The 19496-nt window shown below is 42.2% G+C and overlaps 1 protein-coding gene across 3 annotated transcripts in view; it reads left to right on the top strand.

Moving 5' to 3' along the window:
• Positions 1-1309: 1309 nt before the first annotated feature.
• The window catches only part of GALNT18 (polypeptide N-acetylgalactosaminyltransferase 18), a 247750-nt gene continuing 229563 nt past the window's right edge, over positions 1310-19496 (top strand). For all 3 annotated transcript variants that reach the window (XM_082318958.1, XM_082318956.1, XM_082318957.1), the window contains exons 1-2: positions 1310-1533; positions 1666-1931. In XM_082318958.1, the coding sequence (XP_082175084.1) occupies positions 1697-1931 (235 nt within the window). In that variant the 5' untranslated portion in view covers positions 1310-1533; positions 1666-1696. The remainder of the gene's footprint in view (positions 1534-1665; positions 1932-19496) is intronic.

Here is a 19496-nt window from a genome sequence, read left to right as displayed (position 1 = left end):
CAGTTGCCTGCCTTCGCTCTTGAATACTGGGTCTTGCTTATAATTAATTTGAAAATAACAACCTCAAACCCTAAGACAGATCGTCCACTTTTACTGCTATTAAGATATTGAAATGCACATTCAAGGTCTTGCAGGGTTTGAACGCTCACGCGTGTATGCTTTGGAGTGGTAAGTCCTGGTATCTGCTGTGCCTTCTGCACACAGACAGAATAACCCTAGTGTAATGATCAGTGTGGAGCGTGACTACATACTACAGTATGGTCCACAGCATTTGTTACTACTTGCTTTCACTGGATAAGAAGTACTTAAAATAATTTTAGTATGTTAATTAACAGGTGCCTCATTGTTCCTAATAACGATCATGCTAACGTTACATTTCTGTCTTGAGACTATCAAAAGAAAATGACCTCATTTAGTATGAAGGTCCCTTTCTAATCAGAATGGAAGAGATTTATCTACTGTCTACCTTCTCTCAAATCAGTGGGATTTCATATTGAGGGGAATTAGCCTTCTTAGTGTTTCCAAAAGCGTATGTAAAACGTGAAGAGAGGAAAGCAGCATGGGTATGCTGAACTAAATTGTGAGTTACTGGTGTTGTCCCTGATACAGAAGCTGATTCTGGCTAGGGTACACTCTGATGTCGTGTATTGCTGTGGAAGTGGGGGAGGCCATGGATGGATACTGGGACTTGCTGGTGTGGATGCAAGCAACAGTTAGCTACTGCTAATATAACCTCCCCGGGGAGGGGGCACGCAAACAGGCTAAAAGACAAACATATCGTAAGAGCGGGTGGTCGCTGGGTACCCGGCGCTGTGCAACCGGCAGCTCCGAAGAGCCAAAGGCACGCCTCCGCTTTCACCCCCTCCAGGCAAATGGATGACTTTCTGTGCGAGCGCATCTCTCGACGATACCGGCGGCTCTCCCCAGCCAAGCGGCGGAGCGTTCACCCAGCAGCAAACGGGCGCCGGCTGCTGCTGCTGCTTCCCATCTAGGCTGGAAACTCTTTGCAGCCAGCTACAGCAATAGCAGGGAGGCCGCCGTCCCCGCCCTCCCGCCCCGGCTTGCAGCACGGCGGAGGGGCCCCCTCCGGAGTGTGCGTGTGTGTGCGTGTGCGAGGAGCAGGTGGGCCCCGCGGTAACCCCGCCCCGCGCGGGTCCCCGTCGGCCATACGGTGATGGCGGCAACCTCCCTGCCAGAGCAGGCTCTTTATTGGCGGAGGGGGCTGTCAATCCGCGGCCGAGCAAGCCCCACTCCCCGGCAGGCTGCTCCCGAGGTCTGATTCTGGAGCCGCGGCCGGTTGCGATGGGAAGCGGCGTCGGAGGGAACAAAGTTTGCAACACTTGGGCACTTGGCTGCCCGCGTCCTTGATGCCCCTGGCAGGAGCCGGTGCCTGAGAGCAGCGGGCGGCCGGGCGGCTGGCGCGCCTTGCTGGTCTGCTGTCGGCACTGCTATCGCAAAGTTTCAGCTATTTTTAATGTACTAAAATCCAGGATTCTAATTATCAGCCCTCCCCACCCCCACCTCTCCTTCTAGGTAGGCGACAAATATTTTTATTCTGTGGATTAGAGAACTTTTTGCATGGAAATTTACTGACTTCTGAGTTTCGGGGAAAGGGGGGAGAGGATTTATTTTCATCGCAGTTTATTTTTGTTTTCTGGACCACAGGATTTTTGGAGCTATATGGAGGGATCTCAGGATGGTGTGCACCAGGAAAACCAAAACTTTAGTGTCCACTTGCGTGATTTTGAGTGGAATGACTAACATCGTCTGCCTGCTGTACGTGGGCTGGGTCACCAACTACATTGCCAGTGTTTATGTGAAAGTGCAGGAGCCGATCTCAGAAAAAAAGTTAGAGGAAGACAAAGGGGACACTTTAAGGATTATAGAAAGGCTGGACCATTTGGAAAATGTCATCAAGCAGCACATCCAAGGTACCACCTTACCCCCCGCTTGCTTTCCCTCCCCTCCCCTCCCCACCCCGCCGCTTGCCGTGTGCAGTCGCCATCCCCTCCCGCCGCCTTCGTTGTGTGTGCCTGTGACATTCCTGTCGCGACCGGCGAGAGCCGTTCCTCAGCCCGGAAGAGCCGGGGGCTGCGCGGAGGCTGCGGTGGGTGTGGGAGTCCCCGGCGCTCCCCTCCCGCTGCCTGGCGAGGGGCGCGGCGGAGGCGGGCGGCGCGGGGGGGACCTGCCCCGCTCCCCTCCCTCCTCCCGGGGCGGCCTCCGCCGGCTGCGGGGGTCGCCCCCACCCGCGGAGAGTGGGCCGCGGGCGGCGGGGCGGCGGGGGCTCGGTGCCGGGGCAGCCGGGCGGCGGAGGGCTCCGGGGCGGCTCGGCCCGGGCGCTGGGCAGCGGCGGCAGCTCCGCCGGGCTGGGCTCGGCCTGGTGCTGTAATAAACCTGACCTCAGCTCCCTGCCTGTCTGTGTCGTGCTAAAGTAGGGGGTCCGCGGGGAGGGCTCGGCGCCAAGGGCAGGGGAGCCTCTTCCCATCTTGTTGTTACCGTCGTTGATTCGTATTTGTTATTTTTCTTTTCCGAAATGGGTTGCTGCGAGGGAAATTTTTGTTCTCCTCCCCCTGTAAGCCTGACTCTGCTAATCCGTGCTGGGAGTCTGTGTGTGTCCGGGTGTGCTCAAGGTTTTCCCTTAGTGCTGCTGTAGTGCTGGGAGCCGCTTGGGATTGTAACTGGGGCAATCTCTCATTTGTGTAATGTCTTTTTAATTTGATCTCCTTTTAACGGGAGTTCTGGGAGGAGGGTTGAAGGGGGCAAGCAGTGGGGGAGAATATGATTATTTCCTGGGAGTTTAGGATTTTACATGACTTTGCTTTACTGGGTGATCTTTAATGTCTTCCTTTATGTTTTCATCATCTACGTGGCATCATACAGTCGTTCCCTCAGTCTGCTAAGTGGGCTGGATAGTAAGGAGGCTGAGGGTGGGGGTAGGTGAGAGCTCTTACAAAATCTAGAGGGACTATCTTTCTCTGCTTCTGCATAACCTCCACTGAAAGTTCAAATCCCAATTCTAGTCTTGCCTAAATCTGAAAAGGGAGAGTAAACCATCTGGTAAAGGATACCTATCACCAGTGCACAAAATCTCGCTCACTTCCAGGCAGCTGTGGCCAACTGGTCTCCTGGGAATATAAAGAAAGGTGGAGCAGGCAGGGTAGATAATCCCATATGAATTGGGCTTCCCCTGCTTGTCAATACTCATAAGTTTGCAGTACTATTAAAACCCAGCTACTTTGCTGCAACTTGTGTCAATGGTTTTTTTTAAATATGACACATCACCATTCAGTTTGTATATGCCTTTATTTCTTGGATAGTCTTGTCATCGTGGATAAATTAGTAAAATATGACTTTTTTTCTGGAGGATGAGTTATAGCAGCTCCTGCAAGTTTTAAGTTCTCTCATGCAGTCCTTAAGTTTTTCTTGATTCCTGAAATGGACTTTAAAAAGGAAATATATTCTTGTCAGTGTGCCAGTGGAGTGCACTGTGGAAGCATGTATGAAGGCAGGGATTTTTCAAAAGGCGCTGTTAAGAGTTAGATACAAGAAATTTATTGACTTTCCATATGAGGTTGGAGCATAACTCCTTCAGGTTTGTTGGTGTGAAGCTCCAGTACTCTTACTTCTTTTGAAGGAAAATAACAGTGTCCGTATCAGCATGTTTCTTTGGTCAGTGGCTCTTCTCAGAGTGGTAGAGAAAGGTATACTTAAATCAGGGGAGAGTATAGCATGGATTAGAGCATAAACTTTTTTGTGACTATGCATAAACCAAACCAGAAGATATTTTCCTTAAATAACATTTGTGTGGAAGTTGAAGAGAGTCTTCTAAAAATAATTAAGTGAGCAGTTTGGCAATAAGTACTAATATATATTTAGGAGGAAAAAATAAACTTTACAGAGTTCTCCTACCTTATTGAAACCACTTAGTCTTTAAGATAAATAAATAAAATAAAAATCACAGCTTATTATCCCTAAGTGGATTTTCTGTGCTTTTACTTGCCAAATCACAATAACTGGGGTTCACAAGGAATTCCTGTGGCAGAGATTGCAGAATAAGATGTTATTTTAATCAGATTTTGCCTCTGAGATACTGTGAATTCTGGGTCATGGTGCAAAACTCTCTGAAGTCATTGGAAGGAATATTCCTAGCTGGGTTTGGGATGAGCTTGGAGGTCAGCTTTAAGAAATTATAAGTTTGAGATTCATTGCCATAAATTGGATAAACCAGCTGCCATAATGGTTCTGGTCAAGGTTATAAGGGTTATCTGTAGTTTGCTATTAAACTTTTCCTTGGACCACTTCTTTTTTTATGTTGGAGAGAGGTGTCAATAGCTCAGATGTTCTGCAGTGCTGAACAGGCATGAAATTAGCATGGGTAATAGAATTGCATTCCACAGGATATCCTGCAAATACCAGAGAGCTCTAACTGCCATGTTTTACACATGGGGTTACGCTAATATTTCATTTTAATTTGTTTTCTGATTGAATTGTTTAATTAGATGCCATCTGGGAATTCCTTTAGCATACAAATTGCAGTCTTGTAATATTTTATCAAGTGTCCTGGAAATGAGAAGGAATAAGAGGTGTCTTCATATAAAACGCTTTTTAAAGTATGTATTTTTAAGAAGACATTTTCGTGTCAAGAAAAGTGTCAGACTGAAAAGAGATTTCCAGATAAGAGAAGTTCAGGAAAAAAAGGAGAGCTTACCACCTTTGGAAGAAGGGGCAGGTGACTCAGGAGGACTAAAAGGATGTTGTGAGGTTATGCAGGGAGAAGATTAGAAAGGCGAAGGCACAGCTGGAACTTAAACTGGCCACCGCTGTTAAAGACAACAAAAAATGTTTTTACAAATATATCAGCGACAAAAGGAGGGCCAGGGAGAATCTCTATCCTTTGTTGGATGCAGAGGGAAACATTGCCATGAAGGATGAGGAGAAGGCTGAGGTACTTAATGCTTTCTTTGCCTCAGTCTTTAATAGTCAGACTGGTCATCCTCGGCGTTTTCAGGCCCCTGAGCTGGGAAATGGAGACAGGAAGCAGAATGAAGCCCTAGTTGTCGAAGAGGTGGCAGTCACTGATCTGCTCCTCCACCTGAATGCTCACAAGTCTATGGGGCCAGATGGGATCCACCTGAGGATACTGAGGGAGCTGGCAGAGGAGCTGGCCAAGCCACTCTCCATTATTTATCAGCAGTCCTGGTCAACCGGGGAGGTCCCAGATGACTGGAAGCTAGCAAATGTGATGCCCCTCTACAAGAAGGGTTGGAAGGAGGATCCGGGAAACTACAGGCCTGTCAGCCTGACCTCGGTGCCAGGGAAGGTCACGGAGCAGATCATCTTGAGTGCCATTACGCGGCACGTGCGGGACAACTCGGGGATCAGGCTCAGCCAGCATGGGTTTATGAAAGGGAGGTCCTGCTTCACTAACCTGGTCTCCTTCTATGACAAGGTGACCCGCTTGGTGGATGAGGGAAAGGCTGTGGATGTTGTCTACTTAGAATTTAGTAAGGCCTTTGACACTGTCTCCCACAGCATTCTCCTGGAGAAGCTGGCTACTCATGGCTTGGATAAGTGCACTCTGCACTGGATTAAAAACTGGCCGGACGGCCAAGCCCAGAGAGTGGTGGTGAATGGAGTCAAATCCGGTTGGTGGCCGGTCACGAGTGGTGTTCCCCAGGGCTCAGTGTTGGAGCTGGTCCTGTTCAATATCTTCATCGATGATCTGGATGAGGGCATTGAGTGCACCCTCAGTAAGTTTGCAGATGACACCAAGTTGGGTGGAAGTGTCGATCTGCTGGAGGGTAGGAAGGCCCTACAGCGGGACCTGGACAGGCTGGATCATTGGGCTGGGGCCAACTGTATGAGGTTCAACAAGGCTCAGTGCTGGGTCCTGCACTTGGGTCACAACAACCCCAAGCAACGCTACAGGCTTGGCGAGCAGTGGCTGGAGAGCTGCCTGGCAGGAAAGGACCTGGGGGTGTTGGTTGACAGCTGCCTGAACATGAGCCAGCAGTGTGCTCAGGTGGCCAAGAGGGCCAATGGCACCCTGGCTTGTATCAGGAATAGTGTGGCCAGCAGGACCAGGGAGGTGATAGTGTCCCTGTACTCAGCACTGGTGAGGCCGCACCTCGAGTGCTGTGTTCAGCTTTGGGCCCCTCACCACAAGAAGGACATTGAGGGGCTGGAGTATGTCCAGAGAAGGGCAATGAAGCTGGTGAAGGGTGTGGAGCACAAGTCTTCTGAGGAGCGGCTGAGGGAGCTGGGGTTGTTTAGCCTGGAGAAGAGGAGGCAGAGGGGTGACCTTATTGCTCTCTACAACTACCTGAAAGGAGGCTGTAGCAAGGTGGGGGTCGGTCTCTTCTCCCTAGTAACAAGCGATAGGACGAGAGGAAATGGCCTCAAGCTGCACCAGGGGAAGTTTAGGTTGGATATTAGGAAAAACTTCTTCACTGAAAGGGTGGTCAGGGATTGGAACAGGGTGCCCAGGGAAGTGGTTGAGTCTCCATCCCTGGAGGTATTTAAAAGACGGGTAGATGTGGTGCTTAGGGACATGGTTTAGTGGTGGATTTGGCAGTGTTAGGTTAATGGTTGGACTCGATGATCTTAAGGGTCTTTACCAACCTTAAGGATTCTATGATTCTATGAAGGAAAGTATGCATGCCTTGTGTTCCAAAAGAACAGTACGGAAAGGGAAATATTGGTACTGGTATTGGCCAAGAATGGAAACGTTTGAATGCACAAGTATGTACCTGCCATATTGCACATCTTACACTGCTGTGTATCCACACTTTTGCAAATGTTGAAGGATAATCATTTCTCTGCACACATTTTCTGGGTTCTGGAAATGGAATAAGAGCATGTGTGTCTGCTCTGCTCGTGTGGTACTAATCTGCTTCCTTCTTTCCTCATGTGTTAATTTATGTAGTGTAGCCTCTGGACATGCTGTGCAAGAGTCATGCATCTGTATGCTGACTTCTGTCGTAGGCAGTTTGGGGCAGGATTGGCAGCATTGCAGTCTAGTTGGGCAATATGGACCACAGAAAAGTATTTTGTAGAGTGGAAGCATCATGCTGGAACTTGAGCTTAAGCCTGGGAATCATGAATTCTTGGCTTGTGGCCTGCTGCAGTTTACGAGATAGTTTTGGTCAAATCACTTTACCTTTTTACAGTGATGATGACCTGCACGCTTTTCTATGGCAGTGTGTTGTGGTAATTGTGTTCATTACACCTGAATGCCACCCGGCTAGTACTAAAAAGATTCCACCCCCCGGCCCCAAATTTTTAGTAGGAGGCGTATGTTTTATGCTAGCAGGCAACCCACTGAGAGAAACTTCTAGTTTCCGCTTCTTTTTGAGTTTGCAAACAAGATGGTGTATTTTTTGAGATTAATTGTGTGTGTGTGGTTTTATGTGTGTGAAAGAAATGAGGAAAAGACCAGATGGATAGTTTTATGCAAAATGCAGTCCTTTTTTATGTCTAACAAAGGTGTGTGGCACATGTATAATCTAGTACTATTGAGCTTTATTACCAGAAAGTATATTTTAAAGGGCTGAGGTTAATGAATATTGTGTTAAATGAAGTATCTGTGGTTCCAACCTAGGATGTGAATCAGTTTCTTTCAATTTTATTTGAAAACAGTATGTTCTGTTGAGTTCACAAACAACATACTGGTTCAAAAAAACCCCAAACACTCTCATTTTATTAAAATCAATACAAGAGTGCTTCAGACAGATCATGACACATTGTTTGTCTTAATAATGGATCATGCATTGGCTCTGTCACTAAAAAACTGCCCTCAGTTGCATGTGTAGTTGGAAGATCATGTGAGCAGGCAGACTGCTCTTAATCAGATACTTAGTTTGTAACAATGACAAGAGGAAAAACACTAGCAAGAAGGGAGCAATTTGTTGTTTTCTGCAGCCTAGCTTTAGGCTGTCATAGGTGATGAGTTGAGCCGTTTTCTTGAAAAGCTGTGCTATGGTTAAGCCGATATCACTTAAAACACCTCATGCATGCCGTCTTGTTTGTCTTATTATGCAATGTAATTTTAATATTTTTCAGCCTTCCTAGTTTTAATCAGATGATGTTTTCATTCCAGCATTATTTTAAAAGATTATGGACTATGAAGTCCGTCGTCGTGTCCCCCCCGCCCCGCGGACCTAAACAGAATTAATAAATTACATGCAGTTAATACATAGAGTAGATACAAGTTAAAGTTGTAATCCCACAGTTGATTTCTGGACCAGTTGAATTCTTAGTTAAGATCAATGGATGATTACTAAGATATCTGTGTTGTAGGAGGACTTTGGTCCCTCATCTTTGCAAGCTGCTGCATCTGTTGTTATAAATGGAATGCCAAGCACTGTGTGGACTTGTTTGGGAAAGTTTGTAAGAGAGGAGATGTATGTGGTATCTCTCAACCTGTTGCTTAGAATGATTTGCTCTGTGGATTTACTTCAGCTGATGTTAGCTATCCCATAGTTGGATATTTAATCACCCTCTGTGGTCAGTTGGGGGAGGGAGAGATCTCCAGCATGTGATTCATTCCCTGTATCTTGGACAGGTGTTAAGGTAGAATGATTTGCTTTCAGAAATTGCATATTTTGAGTTAGAGAACTAGGTCAACCCAGATTCTTAATTTTAACCATCTAAAGATTTGGATAACTAAATCCCCTTTATTTATTTCTCAAACATGAGGAAGAATGTAGTGTATAAACCTCTGGTGTGTGATAGCTAGGCTTTGCAGCATGGCTAGCTAGCTGGATTCCATAAAGTCAGGCTCCCTAGGATTCAGGTGGTCACTCCACCATGTCTTACTCTTGTGGTGCTTTCCTTTGGGGAATAATTAATTGTAAAATCCTCCCAGCTCATATCCCTCAAGCTCAAAAGCAATTAGGCATGTTTATCACTCATTGCAGTGTATTTATTCTACTGAGAAACAAATCAGCAGTAGGCAGTAGCCCTGGGAACACAGCTCTCGCTCCACTACAGAGGGCCCTACACTCACAGATTCTATACAAGCAGAGAGACCTGCTGTCCCAACGTAACTAATTGCAAGAGAAGGAACTACTTGGATATGTAAGACATGCAGGATTAATCCCATTATTTTTTCTCTTTAGGCTGTGACTTCTCAAGTCATTCTAGATTGGTGCATGTCAGTGCAGATTAATTTGAATTTAACTTTCATGTTCTTCCATGCTTAGGAATGGGTACACTAAAGAATATCTTAATATAGTGATTTCAGCGAGAAGACTGACTCTTAAATTGCTTTAAATTTTCAAGCATTGCTGGAAGTTCAGGTATTTCAAGGGCCATCTACTGAAGACTTAATGATATTGGTTATATTGATTATGACTTGATAATTTATTATTACTGTTATTAAAGTTAGCTTTTTTGTGCTTTTAATATCTTTAGTTCTCTTCTAATTATATTCTTTCTTGATGGTTCTTCTACTGAGGATTTATTTTGCCATGGTTAGGATGCAGTGGCCAAAACTGAGTAGTAGTAGTCTGGCCTTATTAGGGTAACTGTATGTTATTGCGGGAGATCGAATGGTTCCTTTTGTGATTAAAGTTGTTTTTTCCAGAATAAATTCTTTTTGTTTCTTTCCTGATTGTCAGCTAGATTGCTCTATTAATTTTTCAGGTTTATACAATGGGAATAGCATGCCAGTTGCTTTTTTTTTTTCTTTTTTTTTTTTTTTTCTCTTGAGATTGTGTCTTTTGAGCCAGAAACAAGAAAAGTTTTATTTGGCTAAAAAGTGAGAGTGAATGGTAGCTTTGTAGTTGGGAAGGGAATTGACCTGGATTCTGTTTCCTTCAATCTAGACAATTTCTGTAGTTCACATGAAAGTCTTCAACAAAAGGTTAAAAAACGAATCGGGAACAGAGGCTGGAAACTGTGACTTCTATGCCCTCCACAAGTTCTCTTCTTGCTAAGCTGGAGAATTTTGCTGCTTCTTTCTGAAAAAGTTCATTTTTGTTGACATTTGTTATCTCTGCATAATGGCACAGCTTCAGTGGAAAGAGCGAATTGCGGATTGTGTACTACAATCTCTGAACAGGTGATTTATGGGCTGTGCAGAGATGGAGATAGCTGCTCTGCTTAAGGTTCTGGACTCAGCTCAGTGCTTCATCTATGCTGGCTAGGTGTCACTTTGGAAAATGTTGCTCAGGTTGACACAAGCAGCCTGCAGCTGTGCAGAGATTCAAACGCAGGTCTTTTGACTTTCTGCTAGACTGTTATGCCCCTTTTAGTACTAACGAGTGATTTTATCTACGTGACCAAAATATAGATAAATATGTGTGAAAAGAAACATAAAGCAAGACCCACACCTAGCTGTTGGAATTGTGTATTATGTGTGAGATCAGCTTGGTGCCAGTGTCATGCTCTCTCGTGGCAATATCCGCCTTAGCAGTCCAATGCAAAAACCATTCTTCCACTTGGGCATACTGTGGCCTGGGGCTGATTGTGATCTGCCAGTTAACTGTTGTTGCATGCAAGGGCAGGCAAAGAGAGCAGTGCAAGGTGTGGCTCCTGTCAGGGCCTAAAACTCAAAAGAGCCTTTGCTCGGAGGAGCCTGTTGCTGAAGCCAGTGTACGATGTGATACATCTGTTCTGGTTTACTGGGTCAGAAGAAGGTGGCTATATCTGTGTACAAGGTACACTCTCTGTGTTTCTGAAACAAACGCAAGAGTGTTATTGTACATTGAGTTCAAGACTATGTTTTTACAGGTGGCTCCTACATGCTAATGATACTTACTCTCTGTGTTTAAGCAACATGAAACAACTCTAGAATCACATCCCCGTGTATTTGTTTGTGGCTGATGGAGTTTATTTTTTTCTCTTGCATGAGCTGAGTGCTTGTGAAAGAGTCTAGTCCTCTGCTTCCAGTAGTACAGGATCTGGACCTGCAAGTGCATGTGTTCAAAATATGAGGCTTTCCATTATATTATCAGAACAGAGACTATGAACACTTGTTTATCACTGAACCTGGTGTGGGCTGTGTGGTTTCTCCATCTCTAGAGCAAAAAGGTTGAAGTTGTTGCCTACCTCTATCTAATGTTACTCCATTGCTTGTGAGAAGCCACAGAAGCAGTTTAGTTTAATTCTGTGTTCAACAGAAAGGTCTTGTCATCAACATTGTACTATGAAAGCACGCACAAGCTGCAGTATGATGCGATAAGCTAATATTATCCATCTGGATGTTAGAGACCTGTTAAGTAAAGAAAACCTATGGTGATTTTAAAAAGTGAATATTGGGCTCAGATCTTGAGACTGCAGTGGCAGTTGTGAAGATGGCTTAGCTGCCTTCCTGAGGATGATGGGGAATCCTTGGTTGCCATTAGAACAGCCCAGGAACTTGATCGTCAGCTGTTAACATGTGGAGTGTGGCAAGGGACGTAACAGGACTTGAATCATCTTTAGCTGGTTAACAGCTGTCCTCATTTATTGTAGCCATAAGATTATGTTGTTAGCTACACTTGTTCCAGAGATTGGAGACTGGACTTGGTATGGCATGCTGTGGTGTCTTGGGATTGCCCCTGAGTCCAGAGCAGATATTGTGTGACTGCTGATAAAAAGGCAAGTAACTTACGGGTCCACAACTAGCAAAACTACTTCTTAAATGAAATTAAATTTCTGTTTAATGCGGAAGTGAAAACTGACTTCATATCTTGTCATGCCTCCTCTGAGATGAATTCTCTTTCATTTGTCTGCTATATTATTTTCCTTTTAATCTCCCTTATTTGTTTGTATTTAAAAATGTCTTCTAGTCTTCCTTGTTTTGCTCAGTAGGCCATATTATAATCAGAGTCCAATGGTACTTCCATCATCTGTGGAGGAATCTTTCTGTGCTGCCCTTGGCCTTCCAGTTCTACCTCCGTAGCCTCTGAGGAACCTTCTGCACTCCTTTATTGTAGGGACTTGAGAAATAGCTCAGTAACAGGCTGCTTGGTGGGAAAAGTGTGGACAGATACGCTGAGCAGACACTGAAATTGCCAGGTACCTGAAGCTTAATGCGCTGCCTTGATCCTGCTGTTACCATTAAATCTATTCTGACTATAGTTGTGCAGTGCAGATGTGTTCTCTGTGTAACAACATTGTTTCCGTTTTCTTCATAAATTTTCTCTGCTCTACTGGTGTTTTGTAACCAAGGTGCTATTTTTAACATGATATCCTGAGTTTCCCCAGGCAAAGGCAGAGATCTTTAGGAGCCAAAACCATGACTGTGATTATTACAGGTCTCCAGCACCTCCTCTACTTGGCTTTGACAAATGAGAGTATTCTAATTTCTTTTTTTTTAATATGGAGATGGAAGGTCCAAGTTGCTACCTTGAAATTCTCTGCCTTTAAAATGCCAGAATATGTCTTCTCAAGTCCATAATGGATTCTTACTATATTCTCTACTTAAATTATATGCATTTTTTTATTTTTTATTTCTATGACAATAACACTGTGGCAGCCAGCTGAAATCCCAGCTGTCTTGTGATCAGTGCTGTACAAATGTGTAGTGGAACCCTTGACTCTGAGATCTTCATCTCCATGGGTAATATCTGCATGATCTGGGCAGAGGAGAGGGATATAGAGAATTGATAGGGCCAAATTTATACAGACTTGGTGGCAGGTGTGACTCACTGCCGGAGATGCTCAGATGAATCGGACAGAAGGTCTTGTCTTCCCCCGTTAGTAACAGCCCAGAGAGACTGTGTGAATCCTGCAGTACGAAGACATCGCAGTGTCGTCTAGTAGCCACGTCTGTTCTCCCACCATAGATCTTGGCCTCACTGATACGAATTAGAGGCTGACGTGAGCTCTGAACTTTGGGATTAGATATCTCTCCCAACATGCATGTTATAATTAGCACATCTTAAATACCACATAATTGCCTAATTCTCTGCTTGTATCTTGAAAATTCGTGATCTCAGTGACTTTGTGTCAGTAATGTCGGTGGGGGTGTGGAAATCCTATTGTAGTTTTGGTTTTCCCATTTCCTACTTCCTAAATAAACCCACTTATTTTAAATGTGAATGTTTGAATTTTCCTTCTATTAGAGCTGTCACAGGTGATCTCTGAGAAAAGAGGATTTCTATAAGCAGCTTTCTGAAGAATATAAGAAAAAGATAGTATTTCTGGTTTTTTCTTCATAGATAAATGGTCATTTTAGCCTTCATTTTAGGGAGATAATATAGATTTTTAGGCTGTGTTACTTGCCCATATGTAATCTGGATCTAGCTAGAGATCCATTTCATGAATCATCCAACTAATGCAGTGAATTCCCTGTCCCTGCTTTCATGGTGGATTCAAATTCCTTTGAAGCTCTTCATTCTGCATTGAGTCATGACTTGCCAAAGGCTTTGCAAGAAGGTTTGGCATGCTGTAGGTAAAAGATAAACTGTCAGATAAACTTTTCCAGCACAGCAGACTCAGTGAGTCTGTACCCATTCATTATGGGATTATAACTGCAATAAAGTTATGGTTAGAGAAAACACCTTTTGGGATTTCTCTGTGCACAGAATAAATAGGGCTTGCAGAAGAGAGCACAGCACAGTTTTTAAAATAACTTTGTTCTATTTGTTGTTGTTTTTTTTTTTCCTCTGAGGTATTTATAATTTTACCAGCTGTATATCGCATGATCACACGATGCCAGCATTTTGCTCTTCTACTTGTGCTAACAGGAATATTTTAAGTTGCTCAAGTGAAGGGTGGAGGAGTAGTATGCTGTCATTTCTGTGGTATTTGTGATTAGAAGATGTGTTCGCTTCATGTGTAACAGTTTGGAGGATGAGGAGGGTCAGGAAGGAGAGAAGTATAGAAAAAGCTAAAGGCTGCATAAGAGTACCTGAATGTTTTATCCCTTTTTAGTTAATATGAAACCAGTTATTGAGTGGAAACTACTGAGTTTCCACTAGTGTTCTTGAAACTGGTGAAACTAGTGCTATTGGGTTTCTATGGAGTGGAAAGAAGCGATGCACCATTTCTGATTCTATTCTGAAAGCCTTTTACTTTCTTGTTGCTCTCAAAACCAGTTTCACATCTAGTAGATTATTACAAATATTTGCTTGTGTTAATTAAAACCAAATCTAGCATTAAAAAATGCAAGACTTGAATCTATTTGGTATAGTTTATATAGACCTTTTAGAACATGTGTAGTATCTTTAATGAAGCAAGAAATAATTGGCTTGCATGCAGTCAGAATATCATAAGCAAGACACTGATCTTGGCACCAAAATAGTATCACTATTGGTCTCCAGTATTACAATCATGTATTGTTGTTTTGATCCTGTTTTTTCAAGAGGCAGCAGAGTTAGTACTCTCTTTACAACATGATGTCAGCCATAAAGGATTATGACATCATTAAACTTAGATGTAATTGAATGAGATATTTTAAGCTTGTGTTTAGCTAATATTTTTACATGGTTGTGAAGCTGTGTAAGTTTAAAATTGATTTCAAACTGTTAGACATAAAACAAGCAAACCAACAATAAGAAACCCTGACAAGTTCCAAAGGGATGTATAAAGCCATACATAATGCTGGGAAGACTAGTGAATTTATGCACTAAAAGAAGCAAGGCCAGAAAAAGCAGTAGCAAAATGATGACAGAAGATTTATGTTTGGATAGATCATTCCCATTTGCAGCTTTCATTTCTCTAAACGCAGGCATTGTAACAGGAATGCTTTTAGTATAGAAACATTTTCATCTCTTTGATTTATTGTTATATTTGATATAAGCGCAATTCTATCAACAAACATGAGTTTTTCAGTGCAGCTTACGTCTTTCTTATATGCAAATAGTTTAAAAGCACCTTCATAGTGCTAATTCTAGTACTCTATTTTCATTTAAGTTAGGAGAAAAATTTTGTATGCAAATGAATACGGAAATATATATACAAATATTTAATGTATTAAAATATCTATGTAATAATAATATCTCTATATAAATGTATGTACGTGTTTTTAATGGTTACGTTAAGGATCCATATGTCTTGTCTTGAAGGCGGGAAGGGTCTTCCCCATTGGCTGATAGAGGCTGACATGGAAGAGTTTGTAAATGGTAATACAGGCACTGAAGCAAGAACTTGATTAGAGCAAGTGGGAGCATGTTTGCATAATATCTCAGTATGGTGGCAACAGGAGCAGACTCCTGCAGTCTGGAAATGCAAAGGACAGAAGTATTGCCTGATGTACATTGGAAACACGTTTTCAGACAGTTAGCGTTCTTTGCAGTAATTCAGTAATAGGTGATGGCTAGAGTGAACCCTGCACGTTTCATCACTTATTAGTGAAGACTGTTTTCAGGATGATTGACTGCTATAGAAGCAGATATAATACTGGGTCATAGAAGTGGGGAGCCACACTATTGATTTCTCATTTGAAGAAATAAGCAAAGGTAAAGCTTTTTATGTTGCAACTTCTAGCTCTTGAGAGTAGACTTTTAATCGTTCAGGCCTGGATTCTTTTTTCATAATTATGAAATAAGCTACCATTGGAGAATTTTTAAATTTATGAAAGAGTAAAATTCCTTGTCATTAGGAAGCCAGGAGACTTGAAACCATGTAAAAGGAAATTTAATGTCGTAATGTGTGAAACATTCCTTGGCACCTTGCAGTAACAACATGTCAATATGCTTTTGTCTGCTTGACAATATGGAGGAAATGCCTTTGATTTTGTAAAATTGCATGTAATTTCTCAACATTTCTTTTGATTCTATTGATTAAAGCTTTTCTGCCTTGCCTAAAGACATTAACTAGAAAAACATCTGCTAAAAATGGATTGGCAACATTCCTGAAAATTAACATTAAAAAAAAAAGTTTAGCCTAAATATATTTCAAAGAATGTTCCTATTTGTATTCTGAGATGAAGAGGAAAACAAAAGCTTCTGTTACAGTATGGCAAAAGGTTGCAGTACTGGGTCAAATACTGGTATTGTCTTCGTGCCGTGGAGAAAGAGACATTGACCATGGCAAAAAAGCACACAGGTACCAGATGATGTAGTGTATAAGTTTCATTACAAACTCTGTCCCACGTGGCTGTGTGTTTACCACCTGTATCAGTTATACAGGAATTGATGGATCATCAGCCGTTCAGCCCAAAGTACTCTTTGTGCGGCTGCCAGCGAGTGAAACGTGCCGATCGCAGTTGCTAGCTCTATGGACGTAAGTGTAGGTTATAGAACAATCCTGATCCTCCCAAGTTTTGTTAATGTAATGAGGTTGTAAATATAAAACTGGCATGATCATGGAGAGTGATTTTTTTTTTTAATTACAATTTGTTACACTCACCAATGATTTTCTGATTATGCTTTGCTATTATCTTTGTGTGAGCAGCTCCTAGGCTGTGAGTGGCTACGCCGAAGCTGAGAATGTGCTTGTATGAATAACAACTCTCAGTATGTTTGCAGTGTTGGGACAACAATAGGGAGTAAGTTTCTTGGCAGGCTAAGACAGAGCTTGTGCATTTAACCTAGCCATTGTGGCTGGTTTTGCCGGGTAAGAATGCCGTGTAACTTCCATAAAAAGTCAATTAGCTGCCCTAGGGGAAGAAGGTACAGGGAAGAAGGATTACTCAATACTGTGTGTCGGCACAGATTCAATGGGTGATAATTCTGGATATTTGCTTCTCCAGCAACTGGATTTTCATTTTAACTGTACCGTTAAGACAAACTTTAAATAGTAAAGCCATCTATGCAGGTATTGTGCATTTGTACCCTTTCTGCTACTAAAAAGGTATGAGGTCTGTACGTGAAAGTGAGAACAAGCAAGTCCTGATAGGGGCTGTTCTGTCTTGAGATATTCTCTTACATCAATAAACCTTAAGATATTGATGGATATTAATTTTTTTTTTTTATTTTTTTTTTATTACGTTCTTTCCACATAACAGAAGGTCCCTGGATTGAGTTCTCAGTCAGTGTGAATGTACCTGGAGTTCTTGCTCTGACTTCTTTCCTCTGCTGGACTCACATAAATTGCTGTTGCTGCCATGCTGCAGTAATTCATACATCCGACGTGTTGCGGGACTTGGAAGCGAGGGGGATGCTCTGTGCAGAACAGTATGAAAAGCACTAACTCGTTTCCTCTGTCCCCCCTCTCTGCTGCCTCAGAATTCTGCCCTGTGTACCCAGAGGCTAGGTCGGGATCAAGAAGGGTGGCTTCTATTTGCCTGACATCTGTGGAGTTACTTTTCTCATATCGCCATAAGCAACTGGGTCTGAAGCATAAAGAAGGATGGGAAAGAAGAATCAAAGTATCCACAAGTATAAAAGGCAATGTAACTATTAAAGGGGTTATGTAGAATACTGTGTCAGATTACAGGCAACGGCAAATACTTAGCAGTGTGCTTTCTGCCGCCTGTCTATTTTTAAAACTTGTGCTTAGGCACCTAGCTAGCCAGGCTGTTCTTGCATGTCGGTGCATAGCCATATAATTGTCTGGCTGTTTTTACAATGAACGTGGTGCAGAGAACATAAGAGTTTTAGCCACAATGACAAATCATGACAGTGCAAGGTATGACAGGAAAAAAAAGATAAAATAACAATGTAGGATGTAGCAGCTTAGCTTTGCTATGTTAAGCTAATAAAAAAAAAGCATATTTTTACTTTAAAAAAAAAATAATTTTTAATGTAACTTTCTTACTCTCTATTTAATATTCATGCTCCAAATTTATTAAGAGTGACTTTGAATTTGCCTTTCTGCTATTTGATTGGAACAGATGTTATTTTCTCCCAACTCCTCGACACCTGGAACTGGCAAAATTCCCCAAGCTCACTCAATTATCATCCAACAAGCAGGGCTTATTCAAGCAATTTACCTACAAGGGCCAATTCAACACAAGGTGGGAAGAAAAATATACCCTTTTCACTGAATTTAAAATAAACTCAAGAGAAATCCTACTCATTTCATCAGAATGAGTAGCTATGTTTTTAAAATTAAAAAAAAAAAAAAAGAAAAAAAGGCAGGTTTGCGAAGTCATACTCGTGCCCTTCTTCAGTACGTGAAGTGTATAGAGCTCAATAATTTTCTCAAGACTCAAATTTAAACTTGATAAACCAAAGTTTTTGTCGCTTCTTAGGAAGGAAGATAAACAAAAGCTCCCTCTTTGTAGAGTGTTTCTTCTCCCTGAACTGCACACTTAAATATAGTGCTTGAGTCATTGCTAGTTTACACCAGAGAACAGGGAAAGCAGTGGGAATTAGCCCTCTTGAGGTAAACTGATGAGGTATTCAACAGCTCTGGCATAGCTTTAATGCTTTCGGCACAACCCCTCCTTTCCTGCTGTGACTGGAACCTGCAGTCACCTCAAACAGTGTGAGTAACACTGGGAGTAGGCGGCCCTGGCTGAAGAAACTTACACATTTAAATTTCACATATTTTGGTTCAGACTTCATAAGGGGAAGTTGTATATTCTCCTTAAGTGGACAAATGAAAGTATCAATTGCAGTATTTACCTTTAGGAAAATTGAGACCTGAGCATGGTGTTTTGGCCACATAACTTTTCCCAGCACTGTGCAGGATATCTGTTTTCAAGGTATCTCATGTCTAGCAGTGTTTTTGTTACAACTTGCCTTAGCGGCTCCAAAACCAAAATATAAACTAAAATGGGTTAACTAGAGATACAAACAAGGTTGCAGTTGAGCAATTAGAATTTGGATGAAAATTTAAATAGTTTAAAACACTGCAGCAGTGCCATATGTCAGGATGTGCTCATGGCCCAGTGAAGAGGACTTTTTTTTTTTTTTTTTCTTTTTTTTTTTTTTCATTTTGCTAAACTCTGCTAATGTCTTACTTTGTTTTCCAGGAGTGTTATTTTTACCTCTATATTAACTCCACTCTTTAAACACTGTGGATCTGTATCATAATAAGTTAGGAGTTTTCAGCTAGTGGACTTTGGGAACATATGGATAAAAGTGGATGGGAAAAGGTAAGTTCAATCATGGGACGTCTCTTACAAATGTGTAGGAGTTTCCATGCTGCCCATCTCTTTGAAAAAAAAATTAAACAAAAAGATTTTTGAAGAAAGACTAAGTTGCTGCTAAAAAGGTATGTTGAACTATGTAATTAGGCAAATTTCAATGAGCACTTATAATGTCAAATAGCATAAGTGGAAATGAAAATTCATTTTTCCTCATCAAATTGATCCACTTTACTAAAAAAAAGAACTCAGAAATAATGATTTACCCTTGCAAGTGGTGGCAGACTTCCTCCATGGTGCTGCAGACTCCTGTTGATAAATCTCATCAAAGGGACAATGATCTCTCTATAGTGTTGACTTCTAATAGAATGTCTTTCTGTGAAAATTGTGTTCAAGTTAATTCTACTTCTTCAACATATTTTCTTTCTTTAGGATTACCTTCAAATTTGTGAGTTTTCCTTCTTCCAAGATAGCTAAGTCCCTGTTCAGTTCACAGTTTCTATGTATGGAACAAACAGCCTGTATGTATAGATAGGATCTTTTTTGGTAGGTTCTCTCACAGACAAAATGTCTAAATACTCTAAAGCTT

The sequence above is a fragment of the Platalea leucorodia genome (genome assembly GCF_965183815.1).
Source record: "Platalea leucorodia genome assembly, chromosome: 7".
In the NCBI taxonomy this organism is placed as follows: domain Eukaryota; kingdom Metazoa; phylum Chordata; class Aves; order Pelecaniformes; family Threskiornithidae; genus Platalea; species Platalea leucorodia.
The sequence above is the reverse complement of the archived record's forward strand: the minus strand, read 5'-3'. Positions and strand labels throughout refer to the sequence as shown.